Source organism: Hakea prostrata, chromosome 2, assembly GCF_041222555.1.
Source record: "Hakea prostrata isolate BN-2017 chromosome 2, UWA_Hpros_2, whole genome shotgun sequence".
Classification (NCBI taxonomy): Eukaryota; Viridiplantae; Streptophyta; class Magnoliopsida; order Proteales; family Proteaceae; genus Hakea; species Hakea prostrata.
Window position 1 is genome coordinate 20,435,695 of NC_142601.1, and position 22,844 is coordinate 20,458,538.

Genomic DNA, 22,844 nt, shown 5'->3' on the forward strand with positions numbered 1-22,844 from the left:
TCAGCACAAGTCTATTTCAGTTTGAGATTGGCTGTGATTGCTACTGCCCTATCGTGGTTCTCTAGGAAGTCTTTTTTCCTTTGATGAATTATAATTTTTTAGTTTTTCATGTGTGTGTTTTCTTAATAGAGCATAAACTAATGTTGGGTCCCCTCAATGTAATAAATTACATCCAAGTCCCATAGCAACTAATACCGTCTCCCACCGTTAAGTTGTTCAAATTCCAAACCTAGAACTAGAAGGACCAAAATACCCTTCAGATTGTTTAATATATATGATATGAGCAAAATACCCCATGCCCTATTGTTATCAACCACATAGATGGGTGAAGGTTGGAACCCATCCACCCACCTCCTTCCTCCACTCTACTAGAACCACTTCAGGAAGCCACTCTACTGAAAACCACCCCTACAAAGGATGAAAAAACAAAAAACACTAAAAGATTGGCAGTTTCCACCAGGGCCTTGGTGCGGTGGTGGGTATTAGGAGAGATTCGGGCTTGACTACTGCAGGCTGCAGCATCTGCATTTTGTCTCAGACTAACATGTACAACCCTAATTGCAATAATATCTTCAGTTATGGAAAGATAACCAGAATAGTAAGCACAAAATACAACAAGAGATTTGAGTCTTGAATGTTTCATCAACAGATTATCAGATTGATATTTTGTGAGTGATATTGGGAGATTCAAGGAGGAGAAAAACAAAAGAAGAAGAAAAGAGAGATAGAAGATCGGGCAGTGAAAAGAAGGGGGCGCTAGGAGATGGGCGATTTTCGGCATGGGGCTTGAGGCTTTATTTTCATTTATTATTATTATTTTTTAAGTGGGGTAGCTTCCGGCGGTGGATCTAGCAAGGTGGAGGAAGAAGGTGGGTAGAGGATTCCCACCTTGACCCACCTATATAGTCGATAACATTAGAGCATGGTGTATTTTAGTCATATTATCATATGTATTAAACAATCTGAGGGGTATTTTGGTCCTTCCAAGTTTGAAGTTTGAAATAACTTAACAGTGGGAGACGATGTCAGCTGCTATGAGACCTAGACATAATTTATTGCACTAAGGGGACCCAACATTAGTTTTTGCTCCACTAAGAGGACCCACACGAAAAAAAGAAAAACTTCAAATTTATCTGGAATGCAATATACACTGGCTGCAGCTTGCATTCTGTGTCTGAAATCTGAGGTACCTGCTGATTACATGCTTCCCACCAACTGAGGTTGCCATTTCTTTTGTGAATTGTTCTTGCACAATAAATGGAACACAGACCAAGTTCTGAGGCATTTAGATGACCTGATTAGTGACTGCTGCCTCTCCAGAACAGATCTGCAGATGTTCTGTTTTTGATGTCTTAATGACCATGTGCGAGCAACCCTGTACTCTCCTTTGCTGAGTTGATTCTTCTTCATGGGGTGTATTAATCCTTGCCTACAGCCCCATTTACTAAGTTCCTTTGGTTGGAAGTTTCTGACGATTGGAATTCTTTTGTCATTCTAAATTGCTGCTGCAATTGAGTATAACCTGTTTCCAAGAGTCTCTTATATATATGAATATACTGCTAGTGCAGCAGAGTGTGCCTCTGTTGTGTTGTTTTTACCTCTTGTATGCCTCTGGATTTGAAATATACTGCTAGAAAAGTCGTGTGTTTAACATACACTGCTGCCTTTTCTTTATCTGATACTTCAAAAAAGACCTGGGGTACTAGGATTATTTTTTCTTCAAATCGAGATTCGTTATAGTTTCAAATCTAGCGAAAGTTTGCTTCTATGGTCCCAGATACAATGCAAGATATCTCTTTTCTTCTGAGATCAGACTGCGCTAGCGAGAACCTCTGGGTTTTTTTTTTCTTTTTTCTTTTTTTTTTTTAAATTCAATCCAATCTGCACTAGTGGCTGCTGGTTTTTTCTGGTAAACACGCCTCATATTATCTACTACTGTGGCAACTGTTACTGCACTTCTGTTGAGCTCCTACTGCAATTCTAAGATTCCAAGCTGGTTCAGAAATTTCTTCTGATTTAATTTGCTGCTGCCCTATTTGACTGCTATCGGTGGTTCAGAAATTTTCTTTTCCCTGCTAAACAATACTTTGTCCTGTGAGACGATTTACGGCTGCCTAATCAACTTTATTGGTGAAACATACACTGCTCTATGACTGCTACTTTTCCTTCTTGGTTCTCTTTGTGCTCATACTTTGAGATGCTGGTAATTGGCCATAATTATTTGTCCATCGTGTATTGCTACACATGAGGGTAGATTGGAGATTTTATCTATATATACTCAAGAATTCTTGAAGAATATTATTTGTGGAGACTTTTATACTAAGATGGCACTCTACAACAATACCTACCCATACTACCTTTTATCTACCTACATGGTCCGCAGCAACTCAGTCTTTCATCTACCTACTTGGTCCGCAGTAACCCATGTTGCCTTTACCTACTTACCTAGTCCACAATAATCCATACTGCCTTTACCTACCTATTTGGTCCACAGTAACCCATACTACCTTTACTTGCCTATTCAGTCCACAACAACCAATATTCCCTTTTAACTACCCATACTTTTCCCTACCAGATGCGTTTTTGCGAAGAGCTTATATGTGAGCTTTGGCTGCACATTTTTTCTTCTTGTATGGAGATTCCTCCCTACTACTGGCATTATTTAGATGATGCCCTTGATGTTATTGTTCCTAACTTGCTGCAATATTTACAAATATGGTTCAGCTTCACCAATGCCTTTTATTCTCATTGTTGGATGGTTCGTTCGAAATGAAGATTGTTGACTTAAGTTACTCTTGATTATCTCTTGGGCAAATTACTTTTGGTGTCTAGGCGTCTGTTATAGCTACATATGCTCAAGTGTAATGAAATTCCTTGATCGGTTCTTGTAATTCCAGTTGGAGCCTCTGATGTGTATACTCCAGCTTGAGGGGGGAGTGTTAGAATATCGCTTTCTATTTTACCTTAGGGTTTTTTTTTTTTTTTTTTTTTTTAAATAATCTTAGTTACTTTCTATTTTGGTTACTTTAATCTCTGTACAACAGTTTGTTTTTTAGTGGATTTTGGGAGATTCCATGCAATATGTAATTTTTCCTTTTTGCAGTAACTCAGTTTGGGAAAGTTTTCCATAACTGAGATTTGATTTTACAGTACAAATAAAGTACTAGGGGAGAGCCAACATACATGCACAAGCTCTCTCTTCTCTTCTTCTCCTTCTTCTATTCCTCTTTTTCTGTCTGAATTTCTAGGCTGATTCTAGGTGATGAAATTCTAACAAGTCTGATTTTTTAATAAGAATATTGAACTGAGGATCATGGTTCCTGTTTGAGGGGGCCACAGCAGACTTTAAGCAAGCTTCTTCTTCTTCAAGATCAGCAACATGCTGTGTCTAGCACTCTTCTTCCAGAAATACCAGCAAGTCCCAAGTAAGTAACCCCTCTACCCTCTCTTACTCTCCATCGCAGGTCACCCCTCTCCTTTCCCCCTTCCAATGCGCAGCATCTTCAGCCCCTTCCCCCACCTTTCCCTGCCCTCACAAGACCCTCCCCTGTTTTGCGCAAGCATCCACAGACCCTCCCGTTGCAGCAGCACCATGGCAGCAGCTTCCTTAGGCCCCCATGACACCCCTAATCCTTCCCTACCCCTACGACTCCCTCTACCCCTTCCCCTCCTCCTCCCCCTAACCCTACGACACCTCCCCTCCTCCTCTACCCCTTACAACACCTCCTATCCCTCCTCTTCCTTACAGTAAGAACAGAAACAAAGAGGGGGGGGGGGGGAAGACACCCAGGAACAGCCTGTAGCGAATTGTTAAGTTTCAAACTTAATTCCCTTCCATCCCATCTAGTTTTGGTTAAAACCATACCTTACCCATAACCTTACATTTAGATCCCCATCTTGATTTAACATAATATCCATCCCACTTAATTTTGACAATTACTTTGCTGGAAGATTCTTGACAAACCCTAAATTTTAGGGAATCCATCCTAGAAACCCTAACCCTAAAATTGGGTTTCCACAAAAAACTTGGTAAAAGAAGAGCCGTTTTGGTAATTTGGTCATCTTCGTAGGACTGGAATACCAAAACAAAACAAAATCTTGACCATTGTTTGTAACAGCAAGAATGTGTTATTACTGCCCACCTGAGACCAAAAACAGTTCTGCATTGGCTAGAGAGAGACCAGGTATTGAAAAGACATTTTTATCTTTTTGTTTGATTTGTACCATATAGTGCCCCTACTCCACCCTCCATCTAAAATCTTCTTACTTTTCCACGTTAGATGGAAACAATTCTTGCAACCAATGAAATTATCTGGGGTTATATTAACTTTCTTTTTTCTTTTGGGTTACAGGACCATCTAAAGGTGGGGGAGGAGGGATTTGTCTGCTTTATCTGTCTCCAGCCACAAGCATTGAAAAGTAATGACTTGAGACCATGGAATAAATTTTGATCGACAAGGTCGAAATTTTGACTGAAATCACTGCATTTTCGGAAATCGAAACAAAACCTTCAAGATTTCATCCAAATCATAGGTTTCGATCAAAATTTCATAGATTTCAACCGTTTTGCACGTTTTACCAAAATTTTGCAAGTTTCGACACTCCAACTTGTTTTTCCTAGGTTTTTGTTGATTTCTATCACATTTTCACCTAATTTTTACAACTCTTTTGCCTTCACACACCTCTTTTGCCTCCAAACATCTCTTAAGCCAAACAGCAACAAAGGAAACTCAGTCAGCAATAGAATGTGAATCATGAGCCATACCCAACAGTTCCAAACTCCCCATTTTTTTAATTTTTGTTTTGTTCATGTCTTAAATGATCTTGTATTGCCTTATCAATATATGTTTAGTCTAGGACTATGATATATGATTATTTGTGTTGCTACATTTTTTTTTTTAATTTGCTACTTTTTTTCTTCTGATTTTTAGAAACTATTATTAAAATTACGTATTTTGAAATAATATGTATACATGATATATCAGCTTCAACTTCATATATGTGAGACATTATCACTTGATCTAGTTGGTCATTGTATTTTGTTGTTGTATATATAAAAATTTCTATCAATCGATTCATGTATGCTGATGATTCTATGCCTGCATGCAATATAGTTTGTACTTGTCAGAATCAGTCATTTGCTAGTATGCTTGAATGATAAATTTTCAATGGTTTTTTTTTTTTTTTTTTTTTTGCAAAATATTAATTCCATTGTGTTTATTATCCTTTAAATAGGTAGGAGGCAAGAAATCATATGAAATGGAGATCATAAAATGCCCGAAACCTAGAAATGTCAAAAAAAAAGGAGATTTCGGTTTTTGCTTGGGTTGAAACTTAGTTTCGACCAAAATTTGCACTATGCCAAAGATTGAAAGATACATATTGCATACAAACCTATGTTTGTAATGCAGCTACTTATTTTCTGCAAGCTGGCAAATTCCAAAACTCAAAAGAGGACATACATAAAATATTTCAAACATTCATCCAATCATGCATAACATAGAGTAGTAAAATCAAGATGAAACAGGGGAGGTTATAATCATATGATGAAAGAAGCGACTTAAGGTTTACATACCAAGTCTTTCTGATGGCGGAAGGTGCCTCCTTCATATGGTCCTGTAAACCAAAAGAAAAAGAAAGTTAATATAACCCCAGATGATTTCCATTGGTTGCAAGAATTGTTTCCATCTAACGTGGAAAAGTAAGAAGATTTTAGAGTGAGGGTGGAGTAGGGGCAGTATATAGTACAGCGGAAAACAAAAAGATAAAAATATGTCTGTCTAGAATACTGCTACCCTGTTGTATAAGATACTGCCAACTACTACCAAATAAATTCCGAGGCCAATTATTACAAAGGATGACAACTATGAACTTGCATTCCAAGTCAATCTGGAAGGTCGAAACAGTAATGTACAAGCAAACCTACCTAGAAGATAGTTTTTATCTGGGGAAGGTGTCCACCACGGTCGTGACCGCATATCCTCATTGAAGGTCAAAGGTTTCCGTCCATCATTGTTTGAGAGCTCAAGCAAACGAGACCCATAGCTCAAACTTTCAAGAATACACTATAAGAATTAACAATCCTTTCAGTATATAAATATATGAATACAGAAATATGTATAAATGGAATTAGTAACTGTAAGTCTATAACCTCTTCTTCTTCAATGTTGTTTGATTTCTGCTTCAGTTGTAAAATCTGCGCTTCAAGCCTAGTCAATAAATACTGATTAGAATGTTCTAAGCGTTCTTTGAATAGGACAAACTCAATTACCTGCAAGAAGGAAGAAATCAATGGTTACCATCCCATATCAGCAATATTGAAAGCACTCTAAAAACTACTAAGTGTTATAAGGCAGGGGAAAATAGAGCCAACAGCACACAAGCTCAAGGAACAGAAATAGACAAAATCCTTCACAGGAAATAGAAACTAAAGAATCCAATTTAACTCCCAACTGATGGGTCTAATGAACATCAATTTTAAGGCACTAAAGTAGTTCGCAGAACAATACAGTAAAAGGTGGGCAATCCAAGGCAATTTTCTTAATCTCAGTTTCAAGGTCTGTTTCAGTAAGCCCTGAAGCTGAGATGTGTAAGATCTCATTTCAAGGTTTCAATTTCAACTATCAAATTCATTCGGCCAGTGTAAAACCAAGACAACTTGGAGATTTCTCTCAGTTTAAACCAAGATAAAGTTACGTGATCCAACAGTAGGATTGCTAAAAACAGATACCCAAAACTCTGCAACAATAATCGAGATCAGTGAGCATATGATGGACAGAACATTAGAAATAATGGAGACAAGATCAGATGCCCACACAAACTGATGTGTGACCTGATAATAAAATAAACAATCGTACAAAATTTCGCGAGATCTCAAACATGGGGAGATGAAACTAGGGGCTAAACAAGAAATCTCGCCAAAAATACGGCATCTTGCCGAAATTTCGGCTAAGTCTTGGGAAATTTCAGTGAAATTTTGAAAATTTCAAGGGGTTGTATAATATGAATTGTAACTTCTAAAATTTTTAAATTATGACTGAGATTTGAGTACTTCACACTATTTGTTCTTGCATTTAAATGGAAGTTCAATGTTTTCTCGTATATCCATGTTTAGGCATGATTAAAGATCTCGCTCTCAAGGACAATCTTGCCGTTGAGAAAAACAGACATCTCACTAGAGTTGGTGAGATCTTGGGTGAGATATTGTAAATTTTGAGGGTCCATCTTGGGGAGGGGGGGGGGGGAGGGGTATTAAGGGTCAAATTGGGCTTAAAGTTGGTATTTGGCCTATTTCATGCATTCTAAACACAATGGTGGCCTTAGATTTGTGAGAAAACAACCCTCTGTATAAGTTCTAATTCGACCCCAAGTTTGAAACGAAATGCTATAGGAATTAACATGCAAGGTTATAAAACATAATATAGAACCACTAGGATATTTAAATGAAAACCAAGTGAAAAAATACATTAAATTAAATTCACAACATAGCGTAAGAATCATTTAAAAGAAAACAGATAAATTTCTATAAATTAAAAAAAAAAAAAAAGTTTGTAATTATTTTAAACTAATTTAATAAATCTGAAAGTCTAAAAAAATAAATAAATAGCAACAATGATAAAAAATGAATTTGACTCCATGAGGTTAGAGCCCTTCCAATGAAGTCTAACATATATTAGAACGAGTTTCATAACCTAAGTATTCTCTAATTAATTTTTTAGAAAATGTATTTCTTAAATCCAAAATTTAAAAATAAACTAATAACAAAAAATTAAAATTTTCTCTAAGAAAGTGTAGATCGAAGTTCAGGGGGCAGTTTTCCAACGCAGTCTTACTCCCAACAATTTTTCTTGAGAAGTTGTTTCAATGCCTTGACCTCAAGGCTACAACTATGTTCCACCAACCATTGCGCCAAAGCCCGCCCCTTTTGTATATCCATGTTTAGATTTGTGAAAATACATGATCCAATTTCGTCTATATACAGCCACTCATGTGCAAATCAAGAATACCACTTTTGTGATAGGTTTGAGTCAAAAATAACATTTTCATTGTGTGTATTGGCCTCAAATTAGGCTGCACGTCGAAAATCTGACCCAAAAACACCTAAAACCACCAAAACAAGTTGTCAAAATATGATACCATGTTTCGTCGAGATCTCGGTATCTCAACTGTCTTGACAAGGTCCATCAGTAAAGATCTGATTTGAAAATTTTGGTGTCTATGGGGGGTTCAAAATTTTAAGAAGAATAAGAAATAATCCAAAAATTAAAGAAAAAAATGCAAAATAAAGAAAATAATACAGATGGGGGAGAGATCAAAACCTCAAGCTTCAATGAGAGGTGGACTACTTGAGAAGACTTTTCTTCTCCTTTCTCTAGGAACTTGAAACACCTAGAAGGTCTGATGATGTGAACAAGGGTTTACCCCCTAGTGAAAACCTTGGTGTGGGCCCCCACCAAGGTGCTGCACTTAGGGCTGGTCAAACCACAAAGGGACATTTTGGTCAATCTTCCAGCCCTAATTAACTGCTGCTTTAATTTCAGAATTTTAATTTTAAATGGGAAAATTACATATAGACCCCTGGATTTGCAATCAATTACATCTACTACCCCTAAGGAAAAATCAATTACAAATGCCCCCTTGCTGTTAAGAAATAGGTTAAGTGAAGATGTCACCACTAAATACGTTGTGGATAATAAAAGGCTCTTGTATAAAGATGGTTCCTATCTTTTAAAAGGGTTCTTATCTTTTAGGAGTTTACGCTTAATCAGAAGTTCTCTTTTAGCAGTTGGTGGTTGAGTGTCCTAACGAGTTGTTTTTCAAGTGCATTTCCTTAGAGTGATGTAAACCAGGATCTAGAGTTAAGGGTAACAAGGTTATTTTCCTAAATTTATGGGTTGCCCAGGAAATTCCAGCAAATAAAGATGAAAATTCTAGGGTTCCAGAGGGTGTTTTCAGACTTAGAGTCGGTCACAATGTGAACAGGGTTCCGGTTGTTTGCAGGAATCAGATTTAGGGTCATAGAGGGTTCGGCCAGAGGGAAAGTAAGGGCTAATCCTTGCTGGTTCCTGCACGGAAATTGAATTCTATTGATGTTATACCAATCAGATTAGGAATTTACTGAACAGAACTTAACAGAATCAGTTTTCGAGAACATTAAAATTTCTGCAGAATTTCAAGGAAGAAGATGAACCGCAGGTTTTTCTGAAGTTAGGGAAGTAGGGCTGATTTGAAGAAAGTCAAAAAGGGGGTAGGGCTCATGCGATCCTAATGAAGGTGAAAGAAGCTTGAAAGAGGCTGGGATTGAGGGTTTTGTAGTGGGAGTAGGATGGGCTGCCATCAGAAAGAGGGGCAAAGGGGAGGGTCATCATGACTAAAGGAGGGGCTACGGGCTTGAAGGAAATTAAAGAGGAACGGGTAGGGGGGGTATTTGCGATGGGGTGGGGATCGCCTAGGTCTAACCAGAAGGAGGGGGCTGGGGAGGCTACAGTGGTGAGAGGAGGTAGTACTCTAGGGTTACGCAGGGAAAGGGAAGGGGTGGGGAGGCTGCAGACAAGGAGGGGAAGGTTGGGGCAGGGTTCGGGGTATTCTACTTACTTGGATGTTGGTGATGCTTGGTGGGATTAATGCTTTGAATGCCGATAATAAACTTGAAGGTTGAAGGCAAAAGATTAGAATGCTTCACTAGACAACCGCTGGGTCCCCTTCAAAGGAACCCTCCCACCTCTTGGCAAAACACTCAATTCATTAATCAATCCAATCCAAAAATAACATTACATGAAGAGGCTATTTACAGCCTGAAAATATAATACTCTGACTCAACTTGGAACTTCTTAATAGATAAGGATCCAATTATATCTTTCACTGGACTCTTAATAATAAAGCAACGCCTAACAGATACAGTAAGGAATCTTATCTTATCTCTACTTACTAATTTCCACTCAAGTAAGATTCATTCAAAACAACTTTTAACTCCAAATAAAATTCTGAAAACAAACCAAACCTAACTCAACTCAACACAACAAACTGAAATCAACGGAAGTTCTGGAAAATTCTAAAAATAATTTCAGAAATAGAACAAGGGTTCAAATGCCCAAAACACCCCCCAAAAGGGGTTCGGCCACTCAGAGTGGCATCCTGGGGGCCCCACTTGAGGTTTCGGCCAGGAGGTCCCTCTGTTCACATCATAGAGTCTTAGGTTTATTAGTCTTTTATTTTCAAAATGTGCCTTCAATTGTTTAGATCCCAATTCAAAAGTCTAGATTATGTGGTGGATCCTTGCCTTTAAGGAATCCCACATTGTGTTAAGAATCTTTAGTAGGCTACAAATAATCCTATTGTTTCTTTATAATTTCAAGTCTGATTATTGTATGAAAAGTTTTTAAGTTGAGGACTGGGGTTCCTGTTTGAGGCGGCCTCAGCAGATTTTAGAAAGGTCTTCTTCACCATTCAAGTTTCCAGCAAGGTTCTTCAAGATTTTGAATTCTATTCTACAATTTCCAGCAAGCTTCCACAACCTACAGCCATCAAGATCATTCCCAGGTAACTCCAGTCCCTTCCCAACCATATCACAGCCTCCCTAACCCCCACCCCCCTTGCGCAACCCAGAATTCCCACCCCCTGCTATCGCAAACCCCTTGGCACCCCTCTCCCTACCCTGTGACTCATTAAGAAACTCATCCCACCCCCTGCGATCTTCCATATAGCCCTTCCCTACTCCTGCGATAGCTTGCCCACCCTCCCCAACCCTGCAGCACCCAGATCTGAGAAAAATAGAAAAGAATGAAGGAAAAAAAAAAGAAAAAAAAAGGAAAGGAAAGAAAGAAAAAAACAAAAGGAAAGAGTCAAGAAAGATTGCCCAAGATCCATTCCCCAAAACCCTAAATTGCCCATCTTAGGAATTATCCCCCTCCCCCAATCTACCCTAGACCTCACCTAGTCATCCAAGTTACTTCATTCTTCTTCCCATCAACCTCAGGGATACTGTTGGATATCTCAAATTCCATCCCATAGAGGTTCTTGTTAAAACCTTAACAAACCAATTCAAGTATGGGTAATTTTCATATGGACCCCCTGAGGTTTGGACTATGTCATTTTTAGTCCACGATTGAAACTAACTTTCAGATTAAGTTTAATCCTAAGTCTGAGCTCAAACATTTTGGGCTCATGTGGAAATGTTTTGACCTTGTGGGTCAATTAGGACCATCTTGGTGTCCTGCACTTCCACCGTTGCAGAGTGATATCAAGTATGCTTACCTCTTAGGGGGATACAGCGGTACTGCCTTTATTGTACATCAAAAAAACTGAGACTTTGCTTCTGCCTCCCCTATACTATAGAAAAAGTCAATTTAAGGACAAATAATCACTTCTATGACCAATTAGCCCTTATTTTTTATTTTTTGACTTTAATATTTTTTATTGGACTCACTAACTGACTGCTTCTTTGAGGAATAAGAACTTCCACATTTGGACTCCACATCACTCGATTGCTTCGTGTCTAGGGTTTTGGATTTAGACTCGTCTGACTATAACTTGTCTTGCTTTGTGGATTTACCATCGCTAGATTTCTTCTCTGTGAGCATTTGGGATTTTTTGGTGACGATGAGTGAGGAAGTTTTGTTCTTGGGCATTGTGGGTTTGAGCAGATCTGAACTTTTATTGAGAGAAACTGAATTGGGTTTGGTGGAATTAAGCTTCTTGAGCTGGGTTTTGGTGAGGGTAGTGGATTCTGTGGATGTCGCAACTGTCTTTTTGTTGAATTCGTAGCAGGCTTGGGTTCGATGAAGTTTGTTTGGGTTTTGGTGGATGGGTTGGGATTTGTCTTCTTCTTTGGCTTGACTTCTCCTTCTTCTACGTCCTCCATCATCCCTAACATTTGTCTTCTACCCAGAAACCTCCTGCACTATGAATTAGTTTCTGATAAGGCAAAAACTAGAAAATTAGAGCAGAGGAAGGAAAAAAAAGGTAAAGAAGAAATAATTTTCTGAAGCTGAAGAAGTACTGAGGTGAACTCATTTGGGAAATTGGGTCTTTGTCATTTTGATCTAATGGGATTTCCGGAGCTACTACTTGCACTGACATAATTGAATCTGGGTGTCTTTCCAAACAGTGACCACCATAGGATTCTCTATGTGGTTTTCCTAGTATTCCTCCCTCCCTCCCGTGTAGCAGACAAAGATCGAGCATGCCATTAATTTCGTCTGTATGTATGTATGAATGATGGAGTGGTGGTGGGGGTAAGCGGTGGTTGCTTTTGCAGGTTCGGTTCAGTCAAGGGATATGGAGGAAAGCGAGGAAAGGTGATGGTGTTGATGGGGTTTGATGTCAAATGTTTCTACTTCAATTGATTTCTATGCAAAAGTTGTGTTTAGCATCAGCAATCACTTTATTTGTTGTTACTTTTGATTCACAGGTATTTGCTAGTTCTATAATCCCATTTTCTAGTGTATCTATTTGTATTTTTGTTTCATCATTATTTGTGTATGGAAAAAAATGAAAGTAGAAAAATAAAGAATAAGGGCAAATTGGTCATAAAAGTGATAATTTGTCCTTAAATTGACTTTTTCTATAGTACAGGGGAGCCAGATGCAAAGTCTTAGTTTTTTTGGACTAAAAATGACTTAGGCCAAACCTCAGGGGGTCCAGATGAAAATTACCCTAAAATAATTAGGTTATTTGCTGGAAGATTCTGGGCGAATCCTAAATTCTAGGGGATTCACCTAGAACAGCCCCATTCCCTCCACTGCAGCACCTCCCCAGCCCCTCCCCTTTCTCTTTCTTGAGATACCCCCTCTTCCCCCAATTTCTGTTTCTTTCATTTTTCTGATTCTTGCAGCAGAATTGCAAGAAAAGAAAAGAGATGAAAAGAAAGAAAAGAAAAGAAGAAAAAAGAAAAAAGATAGAAACATGGTTGGAGAACTCGCTCTCACCACTGTTAATTCGTAGGTTCTGGAACAGGGGTAGTTTTGGGGTAATGAAATCATTCATGTGAGAGGGTCACACGGGAAGTTAGTTCATGGGGGTTTATATAGCGTGAAATTGTAATTAGAGAAATAAGTAAGGTGTTTAGGGCAAACTTGCTTGCTGTAGTAAACTGGGGTGAGTTCACTGGATAGGTAGCAATAGGCATCGTTGAGGTGTTCACAAGGGAGTTCTCAGTTGGTTAAGAATTCAATTGCATGTGTTTGTTAATAAATTGTCATTCCATTTCTGTTTCACCAATTCCGTGAGTGAGAGCGCGAGGTTGTAGCGGTGAGAGGTGAGCCTGTTGCCAGAATATTTAGGGAAATTATCAAAGCTGCTGGAGGTTTCAGAGGTGATAATCAGGGTCTTATCATTGTGGTATGTCTTATCATCGTGGTATCAGAGCGGTTCAGATCCCAGGGCATCGTTAGAGGGAGGATGGAAACAAGAGTCAAAGAATTGGAGAAGATGGTGAAAGAGATCCAGAACCAGTTTGCTGCGATGGACTCTAGGTTAGAGCTCATAGGTCAACAATTGGAAAAGGAGCAGCAGAGTAAAAATGAATTTAGAAGTGAATTAAGGACCTACCTGATGAGTGGAAGGCTCTCGAGATTGATTTACCAACACCGGAAGTGACGCAAGAAAGAGCATAAAAAACTCCGCCTCTAGCAAGTGCGAACACAGGAAGAGGAAGTGTTGAAGATCCAATTAATCTTTAAGGGGGTGACCAATGCAAGGACTTCTCGCCTCGGCAACTAGAGATCCCGATATTTACCAGTGAAGACCACTAGGGTTGGATCGCAAAGGCAGAGAGGTGTTTTCACCTCTACAGGCTTGACGGCGACGAGATTCTCCGAGCAACAACGTTGTCCTTCAATGGACCTGCGCTCGGGTGGTTGAGATTCCAAGAATTGCAGGCACCTATGTCATTGTGGGAGGCTTTGGAGGAAGCGCTGGTGAGGCGATTTGGTTCGCCTCAGTCAAAGAGTCCCCAAGAAGCTCTAATAAGCCTCAACCAGCAAGGTACCGTCAATGAGTTTCGTGAGCACTTTAAGACCCTAGCTGCAGCGGCCAGTTGGCAAGATGAAGCCTGGCTACGCAGTGCTTTTCTTTTGGATTAGTGGATGAGATACAGGTCACGGTTCGGTTGTTCAAACCCAAGAGCCTGACCCAAACGATAGAGTTGGCATAGTTGATCGAAGCTAGGAATTAGGCCTTAAAAGGCCTTTATTGGCCCACCGTGGTGCAGCCCATTTCGACAGTCCAGCCACTAGCCCAACGAGTCATTAATATCACCTCAGAACTCCAAATGGACCTAAGCCCAGCCCAATGACTGGAAACGTGAGTGGGGTGGGGGTTAACCCAACTAGGTCGACCGAACCGAACCAACCACAACCAAGTTCAACACCTTCCAGCCCTTCATCGTCCCCAACTTCTTCATAAGCAGCGGTGACCTCTTTAGCAAAGAACCAACATTCTCGTTGGTTGACCCTGGAGGAACTCAAAGCGAAGATGGATTAGGGTCTATGCTTCTGTTGTGACGCACCCTACTGTAAGACCTATTAATGCCCCTACAAACAACTTGAGGTGTTGGTTGTCCATGAGGATGAGGATGACCAGGCAGCAATTTCAGAGGAGGCTTATAATGGGAACACGGTGGACTTGGGTGCAGGCACAAATTCACCTCAAGGGCAAGGTGAAACTTTAGGGGGGAAGTATTGTCAAGACATCATTCGTAGGTTCTGGAACAGGGTTAGTTTTGGGGTAATGAAATAATTCATGAGAGAGGGTCACATGGGAAGTTAGTTCATGGGGGTTTATATAGCGTGAAATTGTAATTAAAGAAATTAGTTAGGTGTTTAGGGCAAGCTTGCTTGCTGTAGTAAACTGGGGTGAGTTCACTAGATAGGTGCAGTAGGCAACGTTGTGGTGTTTGTAAGGGAGTTCTCAGTTGGTCAATGAATTCAACTGCATGTGTTTGTTAATTAATTGCCATTCCATTTCTGCTTCACCAATTCCATGAGTGAGAGTGTGAGGATGCAGCAGTGAGAGGTGAGCCTGTTGACGGAATCTTTAGGGAAATTACCAGAGCTGCCGGAGGTTTCAGAGGCAATAATCAAGGTCTTATCAGCCACCAATCTCGCCAAGCCAGAAAGCCAAGATCTCGACAGAGATGGCGAGATCAAGGTCGAGATATGGAAATTTTGATCAACCAACTAGAGGGCTCATCTCGGGGGGTTCTAAGGTCCAATTTAGGCTCAAACTTGGTAGTTACCCTATTTAGGCCTTCTGAACACACTGGTGGCCTGATTTGTGAGAAAACAACCATAAGTATGAGTTCTAAGTTGACCCTAAATTTGAAACCAAAATGTTGCAAGATTAGGGACAATAAGGTTACACAACATGAAATATAGAACATTTACGACATATATAAATGAAAAGTAAGTTCTAAGGTTCTAAGGTCCAATTTAGGCTCAAACTTGGTAGTTACCCTATTTAGGCCTTCTAAACACATTGGTAGCCTGATTTGTGAGAAAACAACCATAAGTATGAGTTCTAAGTCGACCCTAAATTTGAAACCAAAATGTTGCAGGATTAGGGACAATAAGGTTACACAACATGAAATATAGAACATTTACGACATATATAAATGAAAAGCAAGTTCTAAGGTTCTAAGGTCCAATTTAGGCTCAAACTTGGTAGTTACCCTATTTAGGCCTTCTGAACACACTGGTGGCCTGATTTGTGAGAAAACAACCATAAGTATGAGTTCTAAGTCGACCCTAAATTTGAAACCAAAATGTTGCAGGATTAGGGATACACAACATGAAATGTAGAACATTTACGACATATATAAATGAAAAGCAAGTTCATCAAATACATCAGAATACTTAAATATCATTAAAATTTCATCAAGATGAGAATCACAATCTTGACTCACGAGAATAGAATAATAAAATTATACAGCCACTAGAAGTTCTATATAAGAGATAAGTTTATAAGACAAGCATGGAATGAAATAAAAATTCAATCAAGCTCTAGCTCCAGCATCAACTCCAGCATCAACTCCACCACCAACTCCAGCATCAACTCCACCACCAGGTCCACCAGTTCTAGCAGCACCATGACCATGTCATATATCGACAGTTACACGTCAGCCTCCAACTCCATAAGGTGGTCTACTATATATTCCCTCATAGGATTAGGAAAGTAGGCAGATGGGTGTATCACAATAGCCACCAGCCAAGTGTCGCTTAAACAGGTGTTCGTCTCCATTGAGGGCTTTACGCATAGTTGCATGTGATCCTCTGGGCATGTGGATCCACGGGGACTCCGTGTTGCCAAGCAATACCATTGTCCTCCTTGGTTGAAGATCTACTTGAAATGGGTTGATTGAACTTCCTTTGGTGTTGTACATGTGCTAAGAGTAGTTGCAAGTGAAAATTCGGTTGAAATCCACAAGAAATCCGGCAAAAATTGAGAGTTCTGGCAAGATCTCGAGCGAATTGTGGGAACTTTAAAAGAGATCTCGTCTCGCCTTCATAGAAAAACGAGATCTTGGGCAAGATCTCGCGAGATTTCAAAACATGGATAGAAAGAACCACCCACCCCCAACCGCAAAACCCCTACCCTTCTCCCTTCCTAAACCGCAAGCTTCCCTTCCCCTTTCTATTGAAACCTCAAGCTTCCTACCCCTTCCTAGATAATTTTAGGTCACCCTATAACAGCCCACATCTTTTCCATCTATTCTCCAAATTATTTAACTAAACTATTTTCTTCCCATTCTGCTTTTGGGTATCCCAAACCCTTCCCCATACACAATTGCAGACTTCCCGTCCCTTCCCAATTAATTTTAGGTAAAGACTGATCACCCACCACTTCCCAAATAATTTTATTAAACCCTAACCCTTTCAAGGACCCTCCCATAAATTTCTTAGAGATCCACAAACATCCAAAACCTTTCCTTCGTCATCCAAAACCCAATTCCAACTTCCCAATAATTTTTAGGTATCTCAATTTACACCCATTTGGAGCCTTAGATTACCTTTATCATAAATCATTCTCAAGGACCCTCTCTTAATCCCCATTCTTTCCCATTGATTATATGATTTGCTGGTTCAAAAGAAGATTATCCTAGGTGAACCTCAATTTTAGGGAATCCATCCAAGAAATCCTAACCCTAAAACCGGGTTCACATCATCTGGGCTTTTAAATCCAACCTGATTGAACTCTGGAATTTTAAGCACCAGAGTCCTCTTCTCACAAATCTCATAACAGACTCTGACAGCTCATGCAGAAAACAGAATTTTACTTTAACCGAGTCTGCTATATTCTTCCACAATGGGGCATAAAGCCTTACAACTTGCAATTTAAAAGGAAAGAGAACTCTTAGAAATAGAATTAATAAAAGAAAAGGATCTATTTAATTAACTCCTAACAAACTCTAAACAGACCCATGACTCCTTTAAAAACTAACTTGACTTATAAGACTGATAAGTAATCTATTTAACATAATCGTGTAACCACTTAATCACTTAAACGTGGAACCCAAAATATAATAAATTCATGTACCTTTCTAGTACTACTGTATAGGCCCACTGGGAAGGCCCACTAGTAAATAAACCAATTAACAAGGGACCTAACCCCTATATGACCATCCCTAAGCTTATTCTTAGGGGAAGCAAGCCTAGATAGAGGGGCTGGATCTGCATAACCTATGCATTTGTTATGAACTAAAAGGTCGCTCTCAAACTTAAACCTTCTTCACACTGCCAGTTCTTTATCATCACACAAAGTCATTGACCTAATTTTTAAAACAGAACTAATTGTCATACAAGCCATAATGAGCACATTTATGTGTGAAATCTTAGGGCATAAAGCATGCATTTTACACACTTAGAGTGGAGCTACCTTGGGTTTTATGTTGTTTTTGCAGATTTTAGGACTTTCCAAGATTTAAGCAAACATTTGGAGTTTTGGACATGAAACATGCAATTTTACACGTAAAGAGGTCCGTTCAACTTCCGCAAGTGCAAAAATGGGCCTGATTTGGAGCATGATGGGTTAGAGATGTAATTATGGGCCAACAACAAAATATTTTAGAGATAAATAAGCAAATTTTTATCTGTGGCTGAGATTAGAAATTATCAATCAAATCTAAATAGGTATTATTGGGAGAGTCCTAATGGAGAAAAAGAGTCCTTGCATACTTCAATATCTTATTTCCTATTTGGGACTTGATCAAAGAAAGAAAAAGAGGAAAAAGAATTATATTCAAAGAAGGAAGAGAGAAAAATCCCGTTTTTGAATGTCTCTGTCCAATTTCAATCAAGCCCTTCATCGAACGGTCATCCAGTGTCCGATCAAGCTGATTTTTGGAGGAGATCTTCACGACTTCTTGATCCTCAAATCCAACGGTGAAATTGTGCATTTGATCTCTCTAAGTCAGTCCGATTAGTACGTCAAAACCCTAATTGGTTGAGTCAGATAGGAACTTTGAGTTTGATTCAAACTCTGTCAATAATCATATCCCATGTAAAGTCTATAAAAGGGGAGCATACTCCATCAAGGAAAAACATGTTTTAGAGCTTAGGAGAAGCACACTTTCTTTTCTCTTTAGTTTATTTAGGCTTTCTCTAATTTCCCTTGATTACTTTTGTGAGATTCTAATTTCTAGATTGAATGCTTAGGTTTAATTTTTTTATACAATGCAATTTCAAGTTCAAGTTCAAGTTTGAGGATTCGTTTTTCTCTGGGTCTAGCAATTGCAGATCTAGATCATTCTAGATCTGGTTGTTAGGGTTGCTTGAGATTTGAATCGTTAGTTCAATTCTTTCTTTATTATTTGAAGTTCAAAGATGCAAGTAACATTCTTCCATAATCTTCTCTCCCCCCTCCATTCCCGCTTCTATCTATCCCTCCATATTCTTAATTTAGGATTTACTTTTATTGCTCTGGTTATTTACTTTTTCTCTAATATCCGTTCCCCCGATCAGTGGGCTGTAAGCTACGGCAAAGGGTCCATGGTCAAAGTCATTATAATTATACTCCCCTTCCCTAGATCCAGAGCTAACACTTAGATCACTTCCCTTTTATTTTTATTTATTTATTGTTCGCATTTTTTTCTGCCTTTTATTAATTATGCATTGGTTATGTTTGCTTTATTTTTCGTCTCAATTCAATTGCATTAGATGTATGGATTAGGACCGCACGTTTAATTTAATTAGTTAGTTAACAAATTTGAATCATTGCACTCTCGCATTATCATTAAGAGGTAAAATCTAAAGTGACATATCTCCTTGCGATCAACCCATTCGCTATACGATACCGTGCGCTTGCAGTTATTTTTATTTCACAAACAACCATCTTCCATTATACTGTCTCCTAGGCAAAAAAGCAACAGTAACAGCTCATGAGATTGAAGGGGATGACTACTTAAGATTTAAATTAGAGAAAACGGATACTAACTTTGGAGTAGTTCCGATGGCGATACGCAAGAAATGTTAGATCAGCAGATTCTCTTAAGTGGTCATCCATAAACTTGAGATAATCCTTTAGAAGGTCAGCTAAATCAACCCAAAGTGGTGAACTTAACATCTGAGGCAAAATGTGGTGTGATATTGTCTCCAACAAGATATTTTTTACCTCCAACGATTTATACCTAAAGAAGATGATGGAAATAGCCAATTAAAGAAGTGTTGAACAGAAACAACCACAGTATCATTAAGTCAATATAATGAATTAACTAGCAATAACAATTGGATATAACACATTACCATTCATACGCTATTGGAAGGGCATTCAGAAGTGAATATAAATGCACCAACAGAACCTTGTACTGCCAGACATGCCTGCCAAGCACAGATATATGGTTACCAATTAAATTTAACCTTGAAAATGAAAAAGATAATTCCAGCCAGAATAAATATCATTATCCAACATATATGCATCTGTTAAAGTATTGTTCTAATGTCTAGTTAAGATCTAGTATACACATCTAAACTCTTTAAAAATAATAATAAATAAATAAATAAATCCTACCACATATACATAGATGTGCATACTAGATCTTAACTAGACATTAGAACAATATTTAATGAGAATAATCTCTACTTGTGTCTCATTTATCAAAACAATATCACCAGAAAAAAACCATATACCAAGAAACCTCATCTTGAATGTCTTTCGTTAATTCATCCATTAGAAATGCAAATAAATATGGGCTTACAGCTGAGAAGAAGAAGAAGTAAAACCATAAAGATGAAAAGATATAAATTACTCAAAATAAAGATATTTATGGTTAGAAACACATCACAATTGCATCGTTACTAGTTTTCATAAAGGTTTCAAATTTTTTTCCCCTCTTAATACCTGTTTCAAGTAGATGAAACTAATAGGCATTTCGATCCCAATTCACTTTGGATATGGTCTCCCTTTTTCTTTTGTGGTAAGGCTCTGGAAATGTATCCTTAGCTGCTACGTTGTATCATTTTCGGATTCTATGGCTATGGCTTTTTTATTTTCTCTATTATGGATATGATGAAAAAAATAGCTGTTATGATTGTTTATATTTGGAGTTAACCCTGGTACTAGATCAATCACAGCAGTTAGAACAATAGTTTATTTGGAGAAAGGTACATATGATAATACTGATGTAGTGCCTAAGTTTAATGATATGAGCTTTCTCATTCATCAGCTGTGAAAAAGATTTCTACTGACAGAGTGTAATTTATATCTTATTTGAATATGTGAGCTCCATATGAATGATACTTTTTTCAAGACAATCCTCAACACAAACCTAACCCCATCAACAGCATAATATCCTTTGACAGGTGGGGCTCAGAATTTTAAGTCATATTACGCCAAAAAAGAAGTCTTTAGTATACATTTATGGTACATCCTTACGTGTCATGAGATTTTTCATGACTTAAAATCTATGCTTCCACTGTAGCTATATTTTTGTTAACTGGAGGATTTAATGTGTGCACAGTAGTCAAGGCGACAAGGCAAGGTAAGGGACATGATAGAGGGCAACCAAAACCAAGGCAACACCAGGTCGCCTTGACAACAGGGGACGTGGGTCTATTCCTTATGTTCTGTTCTGTTTCCTACCACCATCAATTAGAGATGATTTGATAATGAATACAACTTTTTATAAGAGCTTTGTGTTGTATGGCAGTGCATACAGGATTGTTATCCTTTCTTTGATTTCGTTATTCTCTTCTTCTTTTTTCTTTCCCAAGAGTTCCTTCTGCTGTTCAACTTGATCTTCAAGAATATCTTCAACAAAATTAAGTTAAATTATCCTTAATGCCAATTCTTCTTTATCTGATCTTGTAAACTTCTAAATTTCCCAACCCTGAATTTCATTTTATTTTTCTTTTCCTTAAACCCAAGCTGTTAAAACCTACCTCCAGCCCAAACTAACCATTAGAATCCATTTGAAATCTTTCTAAATAGCCTAATCTATCAAGCCATTCTTTCAATCAAGAGTATTCATCAAAATACCATCCAAAATTCAAAGTTATAACCCCTTTTTGAATTTTTGTACTCCCTAAGAGACCCAAATTTCAAACTTACATCTACATCAATATTAGAACGGTTCCAAACTGGAACATCCATATATAACATTGCCTTAATTTCTCCAAGTCTCACTCTACTACAAAAACTATTCTTTCCATATCTCAAGAACCTACTTCATCCATCTATATAACCCATCACTCTAAATCTCTATAAAATTATCCAACCATGTTGCCTATGTTATAATACATCCCAATTAAATTTCCCACAACCTAGCAACCCTAAACTCTCACCTTTTGAGTTAACATCGTAGAAACTTGGCCCTAGTTGAACCTCTTAAGTATAGGTGGCACCAAATGGTATCAGAGCCTGGATTAAGGGAATATGCAGCTCTTTCCTATCACATTCCTTTCCTTTTTCAAAGAGTATAAAGCAGGTCAGGTCATATCACCAGCTCTGTGTTGCATAAGCTATACCGTGAAGTCGTGAACTAGTTGAGAACCAGAAAACAAGTGATGACAGGTCTGGAGATAAGATAAGGTTGAAGATTCAGACCCGTCATCATCATTGTGCTTAATCCACTCCTAGAATACATGATACATAAGCACGAAAATGGCTGCCTAGCTGCCAAACAAAAACATCTCCATACCATTAATCCTAGGTCTATGGCAATGTGCATCAAATACAAAATGACCTTACAAGTAAGAAAAATTAGCTGTGGCGCTAAGAGATTGAAATTTAGACTCACCTTCGCAAAGTCAAGCCAAATTCCAGAACCATAATTGACTCCAGCAAATAATAAATATTCCTGGTACGCCAGAATAACTGAAATGCAAAATCAAAAAGCAACAAATGAAATATCCATAGGACAGAAATAAAGATAATACGTGCAATAATCATATTTGTCCATACAAGGATGGGAATCTCAAGAACATGATGGAAAACTGACCATATATCTTTCACGATTTCAATTATCAACAACTAGATAGAAAATGCACCACATAAATGACAAAGAAACTTAATCATCAAAGAAAGCCGCAGGGGGGGGGGGGGGATATAAAAATACACCCCGCAAAAACATAATTAACAAAGCCATACATATAGAAAAGACACAAACCATTATGAACTGGGTCTAGTTTGCGTCATGGGCGATGCAGCCTTACTAGAATAAGGCTTAGTCTTCCAAGATCTCTAAGGCTAGACTAGTTTCCAGGCCCAAATCTTGAATTCAGGTATGGTATATGGGATGGTTTCTGAATGGGTTCCTCAATTGGGTTTAAACTAGTGGCCTCTAAATTCCCTGGATGGGTTAATTGGGATAGAATAGTATCAAGGATGATAGGGTGTTAGTTATAGAGATATTT

At 38.4% G+C, this 22,844-nt stretch overlaps 1 protein-coding gene across 2 annotated transcripts in view; it reads right to left on the reverse strand.

Moving 5' to 3' along the window:
• The window catches only part of LOC149023990 (Tetratricopeptide repeat (TPR)-like superfamily protein), a 69,076-nt gene that overhangs the window by 5,855 nt on the left and 40,377 nt on the right, over nucleotides 1–22,844 (reverse strand). For both annotated transcript variants that reach the window (XM_089144401.1, XM_089144402.1), the window contains exons 12-17: nucleotides 22,229–22,305; nucleotides 19,737–19,811; nucleotides 19,429–19,621; nucleotides 6,152–6,271; nucleotides 5,927–6,065; nucleotides 5,576–5,616 (exon numbers count right to left, since the gene is read on the reverse strand). In XM_089144401.1, coding sequence (XP_089000527.1) covers nucleotides 5,576–5,616; nucleotides 5,927–6,065; nucleotides 6,152–6,271; nucleotides 19,429–19,621; nucleotides 19,737–19,811; nucleotides 22,229–22,305 — 645 coding nt within the window. The remainder of the gene's footprint in view (nucleotides 1–5,575; nucleotides 5,617–5,926; nucleotides 6,066–6,151; nucleotides 6,272–19,428; nucleotides 19,622–19,736; nucleotides 19,812–22,228; nucleotides 22,306–22,844) is intronic.